General features: G+C 45.8%; 1 protein-coding gene across 9 annotated transcripts in view; it reads left to right on the forward strand.

The window, feature by feature from the left end:
• The window catches only part of AGAP1 (ArfGAP with GTPase domain, ankyrin repeat and PH domain 1), a 305411-nt gene that overhangs the window by 80325 nt on the left and 203805 nt on the right, over positions 1-21281 (forward strand). For 6 of the 9 annotated variants that reach the window (XM_040068863.2, XM_040068857.2, XM_040068859.2 and 3 more), the window contains exons 2-4: positions 13859-13917; positions 17952-18039; positions 18713-18724. In XM_040068863.2, coding sequence (XP_039924797.1) covers positions 13859-13917; positions 17952-18039; positions 18713-18724 — 159 coding nt within the window. The remainder of the gene's footprint in view (positions 1-13858; positions 13918-17951; positions 18040-18712; positions 18725-21281) is intronic. The other 3 variants (XM_040068858.2, XM_040068864.2, XM_040068860.2) reach the window with 1 other exon arrangement.

Below are 21281 nucleotides of genomic sequence, written 5' to 3' on the forward strand. Positions count from 1 at the left end.
ATATTAAAATGGGTCTGGAGAGTTGGGTTTCAGGTGTTGAGGGTCACCCAAACCACTGTTATAAAATGAGTTGAGTTTTCTTGTCTGCCTCTTGTTGGTGTTTAGGATAGAAGCTGTTTTGTTTATCCATGAACATGGAAAAAACCTTAGAGTTTTGTGGAATGGAGAGATTTCACTGCTGGCATTGCTTTACCACCATATATAGAGGTTTGTCCCCTCATTTTCTTGCATATATGGATAATATGCGCATCTGCTTAATCTGAAGACTTCTGTATTAAGCTAGCTTTGGGTTTCCCTAAACAGAACACTCTGAGCAGGAGGCACCTCACCTTTCCAGCTCTGCTTCTATCAGGTACAACTTGATGCCATTTTTCTAATTCTGGGGTTAGATGTCTTGAGCAGTGAAGAGAAAAAAATCTGGAATGCAGTTGGAACAACCTTACAGCCGTCATTTGGGACCACATTACAAGTGGAAACTTGTTGGCTTGTTAGAAAAGTGAACTTGTGCTGGGAGAGGGAGATTTTCATATTCCATGCCTTTGGGAACAATTTCCATGAGACAGGTGAAGATGGTAAATTTGGAAATGCTTGTTTTTCTTTTGGTTTCAAACCCATGCCTGTCACTGTTAAGTTCAGGCTTTTATCTTATAAATAGTATTATTTGTTGACAGCGTGACTTGAGGTATGGTAAACCCCCATCACTGCTGCGAATTAAGTGGAAAGGTCAGCAAAGGCGATTAAAAATGTGCCAGAATTGTTAAATGAGATATCTATTGAAATTGCCACATCCCTTGAAGTATTCCAGGCTGGATTAGTCTTGGAGCAATCTGGGCAAGTGCAAGGTGTCCCTGCCCATGGCAAGGGATTAAATGAGATGGTTTTGTAGATCCCTTCCAACCCAAACCATTTGGGGATTCTGTGGTGGCTGTCAAAATTCACTGGCTCTTTGACGGGGAATGGAAATGTGGATGCTGGAGAAGAAATTCCAGTATTGTTGGGATTTCGTTTGTGCAAATGTCTTGTGGCATTTCAAATAAATTTAAGTTTAAAAAACCCCTTTCCTAGACAGAGCTTTTGATGATGCTGCAGGGGTAGTCAAGCACTGGTTTCCTTGCACAGCCTCCATGAGGATGCTTGAAGGGACTGAGTGCTAAAAATACATCCTTAACCCCACAGCAGTGGTTTGTGTTGGCCTTCCTGGAGAAACGAATCCCTTTAATTAGTAAGACAGTGAAGTTTATTTTGGGGTTTGCTTTGTTTTCATTCTGGGATGTGAACTCTTATGCACTCAGCTTAAAAAAATACAGAATGCCGTAGCTCTGCCGGGGTCTGCTCCAGCTGCTGGCAGCAGCGCTCTTCGTCCCCCTGCCTGCCTTTGCCTGGGAAAAAATAAATCCGGTTAAGAGGGGAGGAGGAGCCAGGAATTGTTTTGATCTGCCCCAGTAGCTGCCTTGATGTGCTAACCACATGTCTGTGTGTATGCGATCCTAAGGACAGAGTTCCCCTGGCTTGGTGCGGGAGCGGATTTCGGGAGCTCCGTGGAAAGGGCAGAGCCGGTCCCTCCGGGTTCTGGAAGTGTGCAGTCAGTGTCACGCCTTCTGCTGCTGCTTTTGGGGTGGTTTTTGGAGATTTGGAGGCTGTGGCTGTTTGCATTCTGTTTCCCCACTGTACTGCTTCCAAGTGGCTGCATTTTGTTAAGGATTTAAGGCTGCACTTGATTGCGTTAATTATTTTCTTAAGAGTGCGTGCTGTTGGTGTTGCTGGAGTAGAGCCTGACACCCTTCTTGTTGGCTTTGAAGTACATTTTAGATCTTTATGTGGGGTTCTTGGCACGCTTTTCTTTTTTTAAACATGAAAAGAATTTTTTTATAATGAATTTCAGTGGCTGATAGGGTCGAGTTTACCTGAGGAAGTGGCACAGGGGTGACAAAGAATATAAACTGGCCCCCAGCTTTCCTTTCTCAGCTCGTATAAAGGAAATAGGAGGTTATAGGATTAGTAGGGAACAGAATTTGAAGGGAGAGTAATCCTTTAAGTGTTTGGGTGCAGGGGTTTAGCAAGGACTCAGTTTACAGCGTGGTTTGCTAGAGCACATTATAGGTCAAGAGGCTTGTGCAAGAATAGCTTATTTTTTCCAAATTATCCTTTAATAGGCCTCATTTGCATGTTGTAAAATAGCAAGTGGGAAAAGCAGCGGAGCCAGGACTTTAAGGACAGAGGTGTTCGGTCTCTTAGGTGAACAAAATTGGTGTCTGATTACTGAGATTTGCATGGGCTCCTTTAAAGATATCATTTCTACTGCAGTGCTTTGAGTTTAAAGTATGTGCCTGAGGTGATGGGAACCTGCTGAAGCTTGGAAAACACACTCGAGTTTCTTGGCTTCACCCAGGAAACACAAATAAGAGCGTAGCCAGAGGGCAGGATTTTTGCAGAGACCCACAAGAGTCTGATTCCTGGATGAGTGGGTTTTTTTTTTTTTTTATAAAAAAGTCATCTTACCAGTTCTGGCAAAGCAAAGATTCAGCTTTATAAGCCCCAAATGGAGAAGGATTAATGAATGGATATTTGCTATGGCTCCGTGTTGATTTAAATCTCAGGCATTGCAGTAATTTGTGCTGTGGGTGCTGGGTGGAGGGGGAGGTGGGAGGGGAGGAGAAGCCAAAGGAATGATAGGGAATGAACCTTGGCATCGTGGCGGTTTTTCCTTACTTCTGGCTTCCTCCAAACCTGCAGCCTTATCTGCAGGGGAGAGCTGAAGGAGGCTTTGTCTTACAGCCACCCAGTCTAAAGTTCACATGAGCGATGCTCTGGGTTTCCGGAATACTTGGTACTTGCAAGGGTCCCGTGTTTTCCAAAATGCCTGGTGGTGGCAGATGCTTTTTAAATAGGAGCTGAGGAAAGAAACTCTTTCCTAACGGAGCTTTTAGTCACGTGTTATCTTTTCTGACTGTTACTAACTGATTTTAAGCAGTTTTCAGGCAAAAGGTGCTGGCAGACCTGAGCCCTCCCCTGCTTGCTTGGCTTTCTGTCAGCTTCAGGGCACATCCCTGGCTCAGCTGTGCAGTGCTAAGTCCCAGGTTTGTAGTGCTGGTTTAATGTTTGGTGGCTTTACAGGCCCTTGGGCAGCAGGTAATGAAATGGAGCAAGTGGGTATTAGCCTTGTTGCAGGAAGATAAAAACTAACGGGGCAGCTGAAGCAGCTGAGGTGAGCCCGCGCTGCTCAGGTGTGCTGCCAGAGCAGAGTTCCCAGGGGGAGCATCCAGGGCACCTGCCTGTACTGGGAAGCTTTATGGGGCCATCTCCTCGCCCCATGAGGTCAGGGAGATGCTCTCATGCACAGAGACCACGTGTTTCCCATCCCACTTTCCTGCTTTAGGTTCTCCAGGTTGGCTCTTAGGAAATCAGTCTTTTTCTCGTAGTGGGTCTCTGCACAACTGAAAGAGAACGGGCCCCCTTTGCACTGTTTCCTTGTTGCTGTAACCAAGGCTTTGCACTGGTTCCAGCTCAGCATTAATTCCCTTTGAGACCATGCCTTGGATTGCATTAACTTTTTTTTTTTTGACATTTGACAAAAGCTTTGTTTAAACAAGGTAGATGTGCACCAGGCTAATAAATATAAAGCCCGTCAGATTATTCCTGCTGGGCCGTTCTCTGGAGAACAGTGTCTCATTTGTGTATTTTCCACTAATCATCTCCAAATCTTGCATGGGTGATATCAAGTTAGGGAAAGTGGATTTAGGATTACATATGGTACAGTCAGGGAAAAAGAGGCTCTGTTTTGACAACCAGCATAGCAATCTGGGAGACATGACTCCAGTTCTAAAAAATGTTTTCAGAAATGTGTTGCATAAACAAGTCATCATTTCCCTGGTGGAGAGGGGAAATGTTTTTCTAGATGTACTTCTGTACAAACCTTCTGGACCCGTAGCCTCAGTTAAAAACACTGAAAAAGGTCAATCTGAATGGTGAGATGATGTCAGAGCACAGATTTGGGTTGACAAGCGAGGAAGCTGGGCCATGAGCTGATTTATATGTGATTGAACTTGTACACTGCAGGTTTTGGCACGTGGGTGCTGCGACTGCACCAGGTGGCACAGGGCAGCAGAAGAACAAAGAATCCTTGATGGCTCCATCACTCCTTTGCAGGTTCCTCGAGAGGGGAGGGGACACTTTGGGGATGGGAAGAGTGTAGGTTCAGCTGAGTTACAGGCTCACACCCATTAAACCATGTTGACTTCATCCTGGCAGCCTGGTGTGATGAAGGGTAGAGTTTGCCTCTGTCTGCGTTAACCACACTCTGTGCAAACCAGCAAGCTGGAATTGAGAGTGAGGTCTGTAGGTGGATGGATAAATGAGGTATTGGGGAAGGGCAGAATTGGCTTTTTTGGGGAAAATCATAGCTCACATTTACTCGAGTTCTGTAGGGGAGGACAAAGAAATCTGTTCATTTTGATTGCTTTTGCTGGAGACTTGAGCTGAGCTGCCGTCAGATAAGAGGGAGGGTTCTCTTGTGCAGAAAACTTCTTTAAAAGTAGGAAATCATGTCTAGGGGTAAATAATTGATTTTCATGTTGAAAAGACCCAGCAGAAAATCCTGGAGGAATCTGCTGCAGCCTCTTCAGGTTAAGATACTGATGAATGCCCAGGGAAAGCAAAAACCAGGAGCTGGTTGTGCTCAGCTGCAGAAGAACCTGGTGGTGGTTGGAGATGGATGTCCTGGTGGCTTGCACTTGCTGTGGGTCTGTGGAGGGTGGTGTGGGGACAGCAAAAGGGTGGTGAATTTGGTCCAGGGAAGGGCAGCCCCCCTGAGGAGTGGGACAGCCAAGAGGGATCAGCATAGGAGAGGAGGGGGAGGTAAAGATGGAGTCACTCTTGTTTATCCCATCCTACTTAAAAGATCAAGAAGCACATTTTGAAACTGGTAAGAGGCAGATTAAAATCCAGCCCAGTAGTTTTCCCTTTTGTTATAATCCCAAAGACAATTGAGCTGTGAGTCCCTGCAGGACCTTGGCAGTGTCCTTAGCAGAGTTGCACAGCTGTGAGTAAAACACTTCAAGGGTTGTGTTTGTGGGAGGAGGCTGCCTCTATCTGAACTGCTTGTTCACAGAACCCCAGGATGGTTTGGGGTGGAAGGGACCTTCAAGCTCATCCCACTCCCTGCCATGAGCAGGGACACTTTCCATTATCCCAGGCAGCTCCAAGCCCTGTCCAGCCTAGCCTTGGATACTTCCAGGGATCCAGGGGCAGCCACAGTTTCTCTGGGCACCCTGTGCCAGGGCCTCCCCACCCTCCCAGGGAAGGATTTCTTCCCAATATCCCATCTAATCCTGCCCTCTGGCAGCGGGAAGCCATTGCCCCTTGTCCTGTCACTCCAGGCCCCTGTCAGTTTTCAGTCTGGGATTTGGTGTCTGCCACTCTCAATTGTTTGTACTTTTGTCACCATTCTCTTGAGCACGACTTTATATTCCTTTCCTTTTCCTTCCTCCTCTGCCTTTTTTCTCGCCACGGTTGCTGTGGTTTTGCTCATTTACTGCCATCTGCTTCATGTTCTGCTGCTTAAATTTTGGTGATGCTCAGGTGTTACCCCAGGACAGTCTTCTCTGTGGAGTCCCAGTGCAGGCTGGCTTAGTGTGTGCTTGGGTTTTCTTTAGTATTGCTTCTGGGAGTGTGCCAGGGCAGGCTCAGGCTGGAGATCAGGGAAAGGTTCTTTCTCCAGAGGGTGCTGGGCACTGCCCAGGCTCCCCAGGGAACAGGCACGGCCTCGAAGCTGCCAGAGCTCCAGGAGCATTTGGACAGTGCTGCCAAGGATGCTCAGGGTGGGATTGCTGGGGTGTCTCTACAGGGCAAATGCTTGGACTGGGTGATCCTTGTGGGTCCCTTCCAGCTCAGGATATTCCATGATTCCAAGTAGTCACCAAGTTCCCCTTGCTAATTTTTTGCTGGTTTTTTGAGTTGCAGCCGTTTTTACCTATCTGAAAAGCTAGAAGTCTTTTCAGCCTGCCCAGCAAAGCTTTTTTTTTTTTTTTTTTAAAATATGACTTTCTTCCTGCCAGATAAGTCTTTTTCTATATTCTTTCAAAATGCTCTTTTCCCCCCGCTTCATCTTTTTTAATTTATCCTTTGACGTCGATTCTTCTTGTGCCAACTGCAGAAGCTGTCCCTTTTCATCTTTGATGCCTCTCAGGGAGGTTCCTCATTAATATTCATACTTGAATAAGAAAGGCTGATTCCTTGTTTGTGTGTGTAGCCAGGAAAGGCAGCCCAGGCTATGGTTTCTGAAGGGTCTCATTTTGGCTACTGTGCACATCCTTGCTGGGATATGGGTTTTCCCTCCTGCCTGTCTTGAGTGTGACTCGAAACTTTGTCACCAGATTTTCCCTGAGTTCCGTGTGGGATCATCTTTCCTGTGCCGGCACTGCTCTTCCCTTGAGGCAGGAGATGGGAGAAAACACACCTCACCTCTGGCACTGCCCTGCTTTTGGGCAGACCCCACAAAACGAGGCATTTACCAAACTTTGCGTCTCCAATGCCTTCTTTTTCTTCCTGGGTTCCACTACTGCTGTGCTTCTGTGTTTAGCTGGTTTTCTGTGGGGATTTGGCCCTTAGGAAATGCTGTTTATTGCCTGAAAAAAAAAAAGATGTTACTCTACTGCGCTGCAGAGTTAATAATTTCCTTCCCCGGTTTTATTGGAGCAGGGAGCAGTTGTACTACAGGGATGCTTTCATTTTCTCTTTGTCTGCTTTTTATATTCCTTTCAACCTCTTGGTGGGGTTGTCATTGCCTGTTGGAAAAGGGGCTGGCCCAGGCTTCCAGTGCCACATTTCTGTGAGGGATGTGTTAGGAAATGTGCATTTGATTGGAGTTAAGTTGTATTCCTGACAGTCCTCACTCCCAACATCCCTTGTTGACGTGCTCTGTGCTTCTCCCACGGCAGAGTTGTCTCAGGAGAAAGCTCTGGTTTCATCTGTGGGATTTTAATTTCTCTTACACTAACTGTGTGTGTCAGCTCCGGAACCCAACCCACTGGGAAAATACAGGGAATGGGAAGTTTTCCTTCTTAAGCATGTAGTTTATTTTTCCTTATAAAAAGCCTGCAGCCAAAATATCTACTCTGCTTGGTTTTAGGATTTTGTTTTGCGGGGTAGGGAGGGTTAGGATGAGTAGTCAGGGTTGGAGCTACATTATATTTAAGGGAAAAACAAATAATTTGGTGGGGTTAGATGTGAAACTTCGTGCATGAGGTTGGGTTTGGGAATACGTTATCCATCGTTCCTTTTGTAGGAAGCACGGGGCTATCCCTAAGGAGGTAACATCTCTGCACCCCCCTGAAGGCCCTGTAGAGTGGCTGTAGATGTGACAAAGAGGGGGACTATTAACAGCAGCAAATTACTGAAATATTTTGATTTCAACAAATTGAAAATTGAAGACAAAACCCAAATGCCGTGGTGAGAGCCAAGTGCTCTCCCGTTCCCGAGGCCAGAAGCGTATTTTGGGAAAAGCTGGCTCGCTGGCTGGGGAGCTTGTGCAGCTCTTTGCATCCCCGGCCCTCCTTTTGTTTCCATGGCAGCACAAAGGATAACGCTGCTGCCGCAGCTGCCAGATGCTGCTGGAAGAGAGATTACGGCTTTGACCTAAATATCTCTTTAATACAGTTCTCAGTTACAGGGAAAGGCTTTTCAGATGTCGGAGATACGGCAGGCTCCGCTGAGCGGGGGCTCGGATTCCTGATGCCGTAACTGCTGTAAGCTCAGCCTCGTTTTCCTCTTGGTAATTAGAAATTGGGCATGGCCAGCGATGATTCTGTCAATATCAAACGTTTACGCTGGAGCTGGAAGAGCTCGTGGGGTTTTCTCTGTCCTGGCAACGCTGGCAGGGGATGGGAGGAGTCTCAGACTGACAGCTCGTGAAATCCCTCTGGTTTTAGGGCTGTAATTGAATTGCTCTGTGGCAGTTTGGTGACTTCTTCTGCGCTGTGTGCGTTAATGCTGTTAGTGAAGTGTAAATACAGCATCGTGCAGGGGTGGGATGTGATTCCCAGGGCCTGGCTGGAGTTCCCACCCGGAGGAGGGCAGGGAGCTGCAATGCTGTTTTTTGCCTAAACTGCCTGAGAATTATAAATTACACATCTGCAGTTCAGGAAGGAAAAGAGGGACTGTTTGGAGCTGGGTGGTTGCAGCAGTAATTCCTAACTGGCATACAGTGGAAAGCCATAGCATTCATGATTCTATCACCCTGAGTAGGGAGGGAGTAAAACCTTAAATCATCCTGGTACTGTGGCTGGGTTTCTAAGGGTTTTATTTGTTACTGCTTTGTAGTTATTGTTTGGTGTAATGGAACAGAGTGAATAAGCAGAGAGGACCCATATAAAAAACTGATTTTAAAACCCCAAACAGACCAGATATAAAAATTCATAGAATTCCTGTGTGATTTGTGTTGGAAGGGACCTTAAGCCCAATCAGTTCCACCCCCTGCCATGGGCAGGGACACCTCCCATTAGACCAGTGTGCTCAGAGCCCCATAAAATATATAAAAAGAGCCTTTTGAAACATGGCACGATCTTTTAAATAGTATTTTATGCGAAACTTAGAAATCAACATGTCAGGATGGTTTTCTGCTGTTTTCTGTTGGAACTGACTCAGTGCTTTGACTTAAAGCGCTGGGGGCTGGGTTGCAGAGGATGTGCTGCGAGATTACCCCTCCTAAAAAAAATGCATGTTTTAGGAGGATCACAAGTCTCAACCCAAAAGCTGCACGTTTCCCTCTTTGCTAAGAAAATCAGCACACAAGCTTTGGGAAATGTGTCCTGAAGGTGCTGCTTTGATACAGCGCCAAGAGAGAGATGTGTGGCCTTATCTGCATCCTTGTGGGCAGGTGGGAGCTTGTAGGAATATTTTCTGTACCTGTTCACTCTCAGGTGTTTATTTCAAAGCAGAAGAAACTCTAAATATTACTTGTCATGCAGAAATCATTGAAGGGGAGAGCAGCGTGTGATGTGGCTGTTGGTACTTTTAACTTCATTCCCGTATTTTTGAGGGCTCCTGTTCTTAGCAAAGAGGATCTTTAGCTGAGAGTTTCCACAGAAATCCCTTGGCTTTTCTATATTTTATTTATTTACGGCTTTTCCTCATTTAGAAGGACAGCAAAGTAACGTTGGGACTGCCTGAGGGAAGCTCTTGCTACGAAGCTTTCCAAGAATCGTGAAGGATTTAAGTCCTTTCATGTCATCCTGCAGAGATATCTGCCTGCCCTTCCCTCACCACTCCTTTTGGTCAGGTTGCCATTGAGTTTCCATCTGGATCAGAGGAAGAGACAGCTCTGAGCCTCTCAGCTTTTTGCTAGTAGAGAGTGAGAGATTTGGGTGAAAAAAAGGGCAAAACAAGGTTAGTGGGTCAAGGGCTGGTGATGGGCAGGCTGCTGTGCTGGCACTGCCCAGTGCTGTGTTAATACTGGGGCTGCCCAGACTCTCCTAAAGTAATAAACTGCAGGGGCTGGTGGGGATTTTTGCCTCAGGATGGACCCAAAGGATGCAGAGGGTGGTGTAAATGTAACAGGCCCCAGTTAGAACCATTTTCTCAGAGGTTCCATTTGCTGCCTTGCTGCTGTTGCCCACAGCAGTAAATGCAGTTAATTTGGGAGAGGGTCTCCAGTGTAAAAACTCAAGGATGGGATGAGCCAGACTGCTGGGCTCTGAACAGCCAGGCCCTTACTGTGTTTATTGCTGTCATGGCTGGGAAACGTTTTTGGTTTTCGTGGCTTCCCTCTTCTCTTCTAAACCATGGATGCTGGGATTGGCCTTGACCATGTGTTCTCTCATTAACATTATTTTGCTAATATTTATTTAGATTTTAGTGGTCATCCCTGTATTTGAAGACGTAGATTTTTCTGCTGGAAAATTCTAAGCAGGGTTTTTAGATACAGAGTGGTGGAACAGTGAGACCTTGGAATCAGCTGCTCTCCTGTGTCATGGAGTGCATGGACCTGGGCAAGAGTGGCCCTCAAACCTCGGGATTTCACCTCAGCAGATGTTGTCCCATCCCTGGAAGCGTCCAGGGCCGGTTTGGACAGGGCTTGGAGCAGCCTGGGATAGTGGAAGGTGTCCCTGCCCGTGGTGGAACGGATGAGCTTTAAGGTCCCTTCCAGCCCAAACCATTCTGGAGCTCACCTGGTGGAACCAAAGTCTACATCTCATTTGTAACATTGGCATGAAGAAGGTTCCCCTGGTGGGGCTGAGTTACTAAACTGAGGTTTTACAGCAGCCAAGGATCCTCTTGGAGTTCATGCTTTGGTGTAGTGGTAGAAATACAAACAGAAGAATTGAGGGAGAAGAAATGAAGACTTCTGTTGTGGCAAATTAAACTTTGCGAAGGAAATGCAGCTTAAACCATCTTCTTGGTGCACATTTTAAAACAGCACGAGTGACACCATGAATATTTGAAGCTTTTGATCAGTGATGCAGAAATGAAAGGAGCAGCACATGCAACTGTGATTAATTATTGACAAAAGTAATTCCTTGCATGTGTGGAGCCTGTAGTGGGACGCGAAGGTCGAGTTCACTGGAATTCCAGAGCTGGGCAGTAATGCAAACAAGACCCCAGTTGATCAACTTCATCCATGTGGTTCTGTTTATTATGCAAATCTCTTCCAACGTGTTTCAATCAACATGTGGTGGTGGGGGTTGCAGCTTCAAGAGGATTGTTGTGGGCTGCACAATTTGGGCTCTGCATGCTCTAGTTTGATGGACCCGGTGTTTCACGCTGTAGCTCTGAGTAAGTTTTCTTTATTTAGGAAAATAATCCCCAAGCGTGTTTGTGATGTCCTGTCTATGAGTATTTGACCTTTTCACCGTAACTTCGGTGGATCTTGGAATAAGCCAGTTTTTCCTGAGGCATTCCTAGAAACTGAACTGGGTAGAGGGTGCTTGCTGACCGTCCCCGTGATGGCACACAAACCTCACGCTGCTGAAGGGACCAGGTGCTGTTTCATGCCAGGTTCTGTGTTTAGTTGTGGTAATTCCTTGTAAACACGCCAGTGTAAAGCAATCTCAGAGATCTCCTGATAGAAATTAGTTGGGTTTGTTTTTTCTAAGGGCACTGGAGGACCTCATGTAAATTAATTGCAAATTGAGGATAATAAAAGTGGGAGAATTTAGTTTAAATTAGTTGGGTTGAGGTCGAGGTGTTTGGGGGTTTTTTTGGTTTTTTTTACGGGCATATTTTGGCAATAAACTGGAATTTCAACCGTTCTCAAATATTTTGGAGACTCAAAACCTGTGTAGGGGCAGGAACTAAGGGCTTAGCAAAAAAGGGGAAGGTAGCTTTGTCAGGAAGTCTAGCACCTTCTCAGGTGAATTTTATTTTATTTCTTATAGTGCTAATCAGGATTAAAATGCATCTATTGCCCATATTGAGGGTCCTTAAGACCTGACACACTTTTGGAAGGTCCTGGTGTGGGGGGTTTTGGTGCATTGTGATGAAGGAAGGACCAAGTAGGAGGAATAAATCCACGTCCTTGGGCTGGTTTATCCTTCCTTTCTGCAGCTGCCCACCTTCTGCTTTGTATTTTGGCTTCTGCTTTTTGGAATTTTAGCTTTCATTGCCTCCCTGATTGGTCCTTTTGGACAGGTCTTCCAAAATAATATTTTAAGGTTTTTATTACAGAGAAAAGTGACAGGATTTATGATGTTCTTGTTCCCCTTGTGCAGTGACCCTTTGGCTTGGCAGATTTTTTTGCACTTCTCTGAGTCAGCAGCAGTGATTTGCTCACTCATCTTTTTTTCCTCTTCCGTGGTGATAAAATCCAGTGGTTCTCTTTTATGGAAGCCTGTTGACCTTAACAGGGAGCTCTCCCAGTTTGTTTTGCACACCTGAAGCCCCACGAGTTGGGGATAATACCTGCCTGAGACTGATGGTTTTCCTTGACTCCTGAGAGTCTGGAGGTGAGCTGAAACCTCCTCATCTCATTGAGCCTTGGCTGCTCCTTCCCAAATCCACGGCAGCTCAAAGCAAGCCATGCAAGTTGATAGTTTCTTGTTAGGGCAGTGAAATTTTTCCCACTTTAAAGCTCTTTATTTTATTGCTCCCTGTCTGGGAAAACATTCCTTCCCACAGGAAGGTAGGAGAACATCCTAGACCAAGCTGTGGTCCTTTTGGAATGCCTTAATCACGAGCAGGTCTTGCGTGCAGTGTTCCCAAATGGAAATTGCTGCTTGTTTTGTCTCCATCTCAAAGTATTGTCACCTGGGTGTGGTACAGAAAGGTCTTCCTGAGGGTTTTGATCCAGTGGGACTTCATGGAACAGGAGCTCTATGACCACAGTGTCTTCTCTTGTGCCTGGAATGCCAAAGGTTAACCCAAGCCTTCAGAGCATTTCACTCTGAGCCTTTGGTTTTTCCTTCTCCTTCCGGTGAGTGTGGGGGAGGCAGCTCACACCTGTACCAAAATAGTGATTATTTTCCATGGGTTTTCATACAGATCCACACAGGATTTACTCACGGCTGAAATACAAAGGGATGTGTTACATAAAACTGGAGAAGGTTTCCTCATTCCTGGCTAATAGGTCTGTTTGGGATATTGAGGCAAAAGCCATATATTGACTAGAGATACCCTGGAAACTACAGGTTTGCTTTGTGACTGTTTTTAGGTGGGTGCTGGGAAAGCTTGCAGGGTTTCTGACAGTAGTGAGGGTCGCATCTGGAGGAGGAAATTGCCTCCAATTTCTTTACTCTCCAGATCAAAACATCAAATTCTCCTCCTGCTGATGGGTGTATTGGAGGGGAAGCAGTGGCTTGCAGGACCTTAAGTGGCTTCCTTCAAAAACAACTTGGTCAGGTGTAACCTTCCAGCTGTTATTTCCTGTGGCATCGGGGATTGATGGGAACACCGGGAATCTCGGTGCTGCTGCTTTTCCGTGGAGTTGGAGCCGATCTGCTCAGCAGGAGCATCCTGTGCAGAGCAGGCATTCAGCTGGTTGGCATGGCTCTGGAGGGGTTAAATCAGGATCCACCCTGGATTTGTAACAGAAACGTCGCTGTCTGCTTGCTTACAGCTGACCAGGCCTTTATGGAAGGAACAAAACTGTGAAAGGTTTTAAATACAGCAATATAAAGCCTTATTTCTGTTCTTTGGTGTGGAATTGTCAGTGAGACTGGAGCCAGGTGCAGCTCAAAGAACTTAATTTCTGTTGGGAGCAGTGATAAACTCGCCTTTCTTCAAGAAATCAACCCCTGCCCCAAGTAGTTTTTCAACAGATTTTGTAGCAAATGGCTCTGTGGTTTATTTCTGCCTAGATTATGCTGCTGAAAAAATAAGGTGTTTGAGGAATGGAGAGGGATTTTCTCCTGCCTGAGCAGGGATGTTCCCACTGACTCTGGTTGCTGCTGTTGCTGACGTTAAATGTGATGTGCAGTAGAAAATAACATGTTTTAGAACCAGCAAATTTTCTTATTTACCTGGGTGGAGAAGTTAGTGCAGATGGTGGCAGCTGCAGTCGGTGACATGTAATGTGACAAATCCAGGGCTTTTCCTGTAGGGAAGGAATGCGTTGTTGTGGATGGGAAATGATTTAAGCAGGTTCACGCTGGAAGAGCCTTTGCACGACTCTGGGGGCCTGCAGTTAGTGTGAGCTTGCTGATGATGTGGAGCACTTGCTGCCGAGAACAGATCCGTGCAGAATGGGAATTTGTGGAATTTTTTATATCGTTTCCCCAAGCCCCTGGTTTTTGTCACGTTGGACCGTCAGCCTCCCAAGAATCAGGCGCGGCCTTTGGTCTCGCGTTCTCGAAGCCGTGGCATGAAATTGTGTGCAGCAAAGCATTAAATGTCATTATCCTGATGTTGGGAATGTTTTCCTTTTCCACAGATGCCTTTGTAAATAGCCAGGAATGGACACTGAGCCGATCTGTACCGGAGCTGAAAGTGGTGAGTTCGTGTTTGCTCCTGTCTTGGGAAACATCCTGGGAACGTCACACACAGGGAGGGATCTTCCACACTTCATCTGAGCTACTGTTGGGAAAAATATAGAAAGGAGATTTAATAAGTAAAGAATTTTTCCTCTACGCATCTATCATACTCCCAGAAGGGTTTAGATTGGGAGGGACCTCAAAGCCCATCTCATTCTACCCCCTCCCATGGGCAGGGACACCTTCCACTATCCCAGGTTGCTCCAAGCCCCCTCCAGCCTGGCCCTGAATGCTTCCAGGGTTGAGGCTATCATCACAGATGATGTATATTCAATATATATTTTAATTGTACTTCGAAGACCTCTCAGTATTTTACTGCTGCTTGAATTTGTTGTGCTCCAAGCATCAGCTTCCAAGGGGGATCTTCAGCAGGGAAGTCTAATGAGGGCAGTGGAAACCAGCAGCTGACATGACTCATTTTATCTTCCCATAATAAGTTTCCATGATTTCTTAAAGGACCAAATGGCTATTCTCCCTCTCTTTAATTGAAACCTTTCTCAGATGTGTGTTGATAAGTGTTTTATAGAGGTGAGAGAATCTGCAAGGCCACACACAACAGGATAAATGCACTTAGAGAGGCTTTTAAATGGGAGCAGCGTCCTCACAGCTGCAGTTCTGTGGCTGTTTTGATTTTAGCAGTACTCAAGGCGAGTACAGGGAAAACCTGGCAGTCAGTGGCTGTAATTCCCTTATACAGGAAGGGTCACCAGGTTTTGTTAAACAGATTGGTGTCATTTTGAAGCCCCCAAATAGCTCACACAACGCAAAACCAGGAATTCAGGACTGGAGGGCGTTGGTTGGATAGGAGCCCAGCACTGTTTGCTGGCTTATCCTGGGTTTCCTTGCACATCCCTTCCCCTTCTCTGAGCCCTCCTAATTCACAGCAGCCACCAAGGAGCGTGGGGATTGCAGGTGAGGCCCGAGCTGCAGGTCCTCCATGCTGTAATTCAGAGCACAAACCATTACCAAGCACCAGCTGGTGGTCTCAGGGTACATTTTTCTCTTGTGGTGTCACAAGGTGAGTGCTCACCTCGGGTGTCTGGCCCCTGTGTTGTCTGAAGCAGGGTAGGAAAACAGATTTCAGCTGCGTGGCTGCTGCAGAGAATTGATTTGCAGTGGTCAGAGTGCCACGAGATGGCTGTCCAAGGGTAAAAGCAGAACTTGGGCTGTTACAAAAATAATAATTAGATTATAGCGCTGCAAATGCTGGAAGCCAGCAGCACCAGCTGTGCCTGTGAACTTGTGCTCCAACAGGAAGGGTAAATAAGGAAGCCCAGCTGAAATCTGCTCTGCCTTTCCTGCACATCTGCCCTTGGGGAGGGGCTGGGGCCGGGAGTGACCTCGGTGTCATTCCCTTGCTTCAGCCTCATCCTGGGTGCTCCTTGTGGCTCAGGAACATCAGGGCCATGTCAGAGGGAGAGGCTGTCCTGTATGGATGAGAGGTCCTTAAACTGAGGTGGTTGGTTGATAATTGTTTTGATTTATTGCTAGAGTGGTGGTTGTTGTACCCTTTGGGCTCTGCAGAATTTTAAAGGGAACAGAAAGTGGCTCTGGGAGGGCAGAGAAAGCCCCCAGGGCTGCAATAAAGGAAGGAAGTATTTTTCAGCGTGCCTTTGAGGAAAGAACATCAGTCTTGGCCTCCTTTTTTTTTTTAGCAACATGAGGCTTGGTTTGTTTCCAGGGCTCAGGAGGATATTCAAGGCCACCGTGGAGGGGCTTTGGAGCAACCTGGGATAGTGGAAGGTGTTCTGTCCATGGCAGGGGGTGGAACTGGGTGAGCTTTAAGGTCCCTTCCAACCCAAACCAGTCTGGAATTCTGTAACCGGTTCCTGCTGATCCATTGTTTGAGTTTTACTTATGGATTTTGATGCTTTTATTGCGGTCAAGAGCATGGTGAGACCAATCCCTTTGGTGTTCCTGGGTCCTGTTCATTCAAATATTAAATAAAGATATGTCAGGCAGAATAAACATGAGGTATTTCTGGATAAAATCACCAAATTTCTTGCAAAAGAAATACGCAAGGTGTAGTCAGGCTCCTCTCCTGGACAGCTTTAAAATGCCAAGTGCCATCATTACAGTTGGTGATTTTTCCCAACAGGCTTTAGGAGGAGTGGGCAAAGTGGCTTGGGTTTGTTTTACAGCATGTCTGGCACATGGAAATAAATGATTCAGTGTTGCACAAGTCATAACTGAAAAGAGCAGCGAGTTGTAGCTGAGTTTTCTCCTCCCTGAACTGAGTTAGGGTGGTATTTTTGTTCCCTAACACGCTTGTCATAACTTGGTGCATTTCAGACATATCCATAAATAAATGGAGATGACTCGGATTGTTTGTGTATAAAGCAGGGGAGAGAGGAATATGACTGCTGTGAAAACAGGCTGGCATTTTTGTCATACTGTGGGGAATCAGCATTAAAGCAAATATTAATGCTGATGAAGAGAGAAACTCTATCAGAAGTCAGATTTACTTTTTTCCCCGGCGTAGAATTTATTGCTCCTGCTTTATATGAATGTGTCAGAGAGCTTGAAGTGCTGTTAAATGGTGCAATTGATGAATTTGGGATGTTAAAAACAATTAAAATATATAATTGTGCTCTTGAATCATTTGATGTCTTTCAAATATTGGGGGTCTCTGGATAGACTAAGACATCCCAGCTGTGGGATGCTGCCTCTGACTGGACCCCCAAGCTGATGTTTTTCTGTTGTCCCTGGCAGTTACAGTTTTGGCACGAGTGTAATAGAAAATAACATTAATTTCCATCCACGTGAGGCTAATCACTTGTAAGTGGAGTTTTCACTGGAAAACTGTGTCTTGGCTGAATGTGTAGACTATTAAAAATACTGTTCAGCTTTCACACGCTAAATTAACTATTTTTCAGTGGTGGGGAATCCTGGACAAGGGGGGGATTTTGTACATTGTTGTAGGCAAAAAAAAAAAATTGGGATGGAATTTGTCATTGGGAAGCTTTGTAAGAAGGGGAGATGGTGTCAGTTTGGTGGCGAGGAGAGGTGCCAAGGCCAGGCTGTTTACTCACAGTGTTCCCTCAGGTCTCAGTGGTTTCGTGGTGTGAGTGGGAGTAAACAAATGCACTGCAGTTCATGGGCATATAATGGAGGGAAAAGTCATTAATTTGAGAGGTTGCTTCATGTTCTGGGGGTGAGGGACACGTGTTAGGGATGTCATTTTCTTCCCGTGACTCATCCCAGAATCCTCCCTCCCTGCTGCCCACGCTGTGGGATCGGCCCAAGGCAGGGGGGGATTTGGTGTGTTTGGGGTGCCCAAATTTGGAATTTGGTGTGTTTGGGGTGGCAGCACACGTGGCTGGGTCCTGTCCAGCAATCCTTGATAAGGAGGGGGGTTCATGCCAGTTAGGATTAAGAAGATGGGGTGGAGAATGCGCGGTGACGTGCAGCTCGTTGCTGCTGCCTCGGCCAGATCAGCAGAGTTCATCTTCTCTCCAGGGACCTTCTGTTCTGAACCTCTGGTGAGGGTCAAGTAAACAGGAGAGAACAGAGCAGGCTGAGCTTGTTTCAAAGGGGGAAAAGAAGTTTCCATCACCTCCCTCCCCTAAGAAGAGGGACCGCGATGTCCTCAGCTCTGTACGCCCTTTAAAGCCACAAACCCCAAACACCCTTGAGGCTTTTGGCATTTGAGCACCTCCAGGAAGAAAACTCCTGGGGGGTTGGGCTGAAACACTTCCCTGTGAGGGTGGGGAGGCCCTGGCACAGGTTGCCCCATCCCTGGAAGCATCCAAGGCCTGGTGGGATGGGGCTTGGAGCACCCCGGGACGGTGGAAGGTGGTGGAACAGGATGGTCTCTAAGCTCCTTTCCATCCCAAACCACTCCGCCGTTCATTTTATCTCTCGGTATATTTTACACCGTGTTTGTTGTTTGGGATGTTGTTTCCCTGTGAAGGTTTTGCTTGAATAGACTGCTTTTTCCAGGGGCTAACTGCAGTTGGGCTTTTTGTTCCTTCTTTCTGTTTTTAATTCCAGGGCATCGTGGGTAACCTGGCCAGTGGGAAGTCAGCGCTGGTGCACCGGTACCTGACGGGCACCTATGTCCAGGAGGAGTCACCTGAAGGTACGTGCCTACACAAATCCCACTCTTTCCCCCCCCCATAAACGACATCCTTGCTCATTTTTGATCACGCAGAAACGAATTAGCAAAAAAATCCCATGTGCTACTTCAAAATTCATGGAGATTTTTGCTTTAACATTCTCCAGACCGAGCTAAGTGTATACGATGAGCATAATTGTAGATTTTCCATAACTGCTTAGCATCCCTTAAATACTTTGGCCCCCAGTTTGTGTCCATATGGGAATTAGACCTGATGGAGAGGAGTTGACTGCTCTCAGTAGTGCTGCTGCTTTCACTTGGGCTGTTGAAAGCCACAGTTACTGTCTGTAGTGGTGGGTTTCTGTACAGTCAGGATGTTAGGAGAATGAAAAATCTTCACCAGCCTAAACTTAAAGGTGTAACTTGCTTATTGTTTTCATATATTAAATATTTAGTAGTTTTTTTAAATGTTCTTATAGCATAGAAAATTAATTTGTATGCTGTAGTGTTTAGCATTAATCCAAATGTATAGCTTGAAACCAAGAATATCACAGTACCGTATCAAGGTTTATTTTACAGTAAATACTTTTTTGATTATTTTTCTTTATCTGTTCTCCTTATGAACTTTTAAATCCAACTCTGAGACACTGAATTTCTGGTTCCTTCTTTTCCTTACTGGCTGTTCCCTTCTTTGCAGATATGGATGCAGGTAACTATACATTGTCTTCATGGCAGCTCTCGTTTTGAAGGGACAGACAGTGGTTTCTGTATTAGAGCGTTTTTTCCCCCTTGTTTTGTGTATCATTTTGAGTTGTTTCCTTTTGATTTCAAGTCTTTAGTGCATCTCACTGTTGTCGTCTCTTGCTGTAGTTGTCTCTTGAGCAGTAGTTTGTAGATTCATGCATCTCTGATAACATTTGTTTCTAATTAACTCTTGCCACAGGAGGCTGGTGTAGCTTGGTAGTTGACATTTTAACAGCCTGGAATTGTAGTTAAAGTGGGGGGAGAGGGGAAGGGAGGGATGGACAAGGCTTTTCCTGTGGAATGGCGCTGACACTGAGGTCCTGCAGTTTGTAAGTTTGCCCTAAGGGTTTTTGCTGGTTTGTAGCTGGAATTGCCAATAACAGTTGATGATGGCAGTTGAGCGTCTGCACTGAAGTGTGTGGATCGTGCTTCTGGATGCTGATAGTGAGAAATGCTGATAGAGGGTGCAGTGTCACTGAGGACAGCAAATCCTCAGCAAAAATCGCTGTCCTGACAGACCTCTGCCTCACTTCATGAACAGAGGACATTTGGTTGTTTTCTTCCTTGGAAGACTCAAACCTACTGACTGTTGACAGGGCTAACCCTCCTCTCCTGCTAAAGGATGAATATTTTAGGTGATATTCCTTGGGAGTGTTGCCATCTGTCCTCTTTGTCTTGGAGGATTTTTATTTACGGTGCTGGAGTGACGTTGTGACTGCTTTTCCTGAAAGGATTAGGTGACAAAAGCAGTGTCAAATCATTTCTCTGCACATAAGTGTGGCTGACAAGCCTCACTAATGACCCTGTTGCATTTCATTAACAGGAGAAAAACTGGAATAATTAAGAGCTCCGATTTGCCTTGTGAGGGGTAAGGTCAAGGTTTCCAATCAAGTCAGCTTTAAGGGAAACTCAACCCGTATAAATTACCCTCAGTAAACATCTGTAGTGGTGATTTGGGTGTGTTTTACTTCCCTGGCAGAGAATCCCAGAACCACAGAGTGGTTTGGGTTAGAATTAAAGCTCACCCTACTCCATCCCCTGCCACGGGCAGGGACACTTTGCACTATCCCAGGTCACTCCAAGCCCTCTCCATTGTGGCCTTGAGCACTTTTAGGTCCTTCAAACAAGTCCCTAGACAAGAAAGTGTAATCCTTCATGTTGGAGAACCTCGTGGATCCTCCCCTCTTCCTTTCCTGAGGGACTGTAAACATGCCAGGTTGTTAAACTGGATAAAGAAGAGGATGCATATCGGATGTTAAGGTGTCAGCTGCTTGATCAGTTAAGAAAAACCCGAGTTTGCTGGCTTGGAATGGCTTCCTCACAGCTAAATTGATCGGGCACCATAAAATCAGTGCCTAATGGCCGAAGTGATGGATATTTGCTTCACGTGCAAGCGGTGATTAGGGCCAGGGACTGCTCTTCCTGCTCGCCTTTGCCTTCTAAATTGCGACAATTACCGCGAAACCTGCCCTGCATGAGACAAGTACCACATCTCCTGTAGGTCTTGAAGGCTTCAGCGTTCCAGTAAATGAATTTTAACCGTGTAAAGATGGTTTCAAGTTTCCTTCGGCTCGCTAAGTGAGATACTTCTCTTGCTGCCCATCACCACGTCCCCACCGTGAGGAGGAATCCTACACTTGACAGTGGAGTTTGCTCTCACTGTCTGCCCCAGTTTTTATTTCTGTTCAGAACTTTTCAGTCCCCCGTGCGTTTGTAACTTGCAAACCTTTGTTTTCTCAAAGAATAAGTCTTTATTAAGCCTTGAGACTCTTCCTTTGCGTCTTTAACGTGCACTCAGCTGTGTTGCTGAGTGACACATTTTAAATCAGATGTAAGAAAAGCAGAGATGTGTAACCCTGTTGTAAGTGGGGAATTTCAGTAGTCTGGGACTTTCAGGTTTTTCTGTGATGATACAAGAAGGAAATTATGGGAAACAAGGAATCCTAGGGATTTGTGATCTTCTAAGGACCTTGTAAGTGATTGGAAGAAAAATTACTACTGTTGGGTGCTTTACCTGCTGAAACAACAAGTAAAGTTGTGGATTTATTTCCCCCCATCTAAAATTTAATTCTGCCTGTAGGAGCAAAGTGAAATGTGTGGGGTGTGTGGAATTTGAGACTGGATTCTTTGCAGACCAAGGTGAGCTGAAGTTTACAGGAGTGGTGAGTGTCAGGAGGATTCTGTAACTTGTTTGGGGTTTGTTTCCAAAAAGCCACAGAGGTGTGAAACATGACTTAGAGGCTTTTCCACATCTCTGGCATGTCTGTGAATATTTTAAGTCATGTCATGATTATTTCAGTACTTTTTTTTTTTTCCAGTGAATCTAATAAAACAAAAGACCAGAAAAATTGGGGTCCAGAGGGTCTCAGCTGGGATAACAGAAAAGGGTCTTTTTTCTCTACATAGTTTGGGATATATTTAAGAGTTAGTTATTCATTTCATGTGGAGTAATTATTTTTAGCATTTTAAAAAGCATAAAAGCTATCCAGCCTCCCCACGTGAGGCAGCAGTCAGTGGAGGTT

The sequence above is a fragment of the Hirundo rustica genome, chromosome 7 (assembly GCF_015227805.2).
Source record: "Hirundo rustica isolate bHirRus1 chromosome 7, bHirRus1.pri.v3, whole genome shotgun sequence".
NCBI classification, from domain to species: domain Eukaryota; kingdom Metazoa; phylum Chordata; class Aves; order Passeriformes; family Hirundinidae; genus Hirundo; species Hirundo rustica.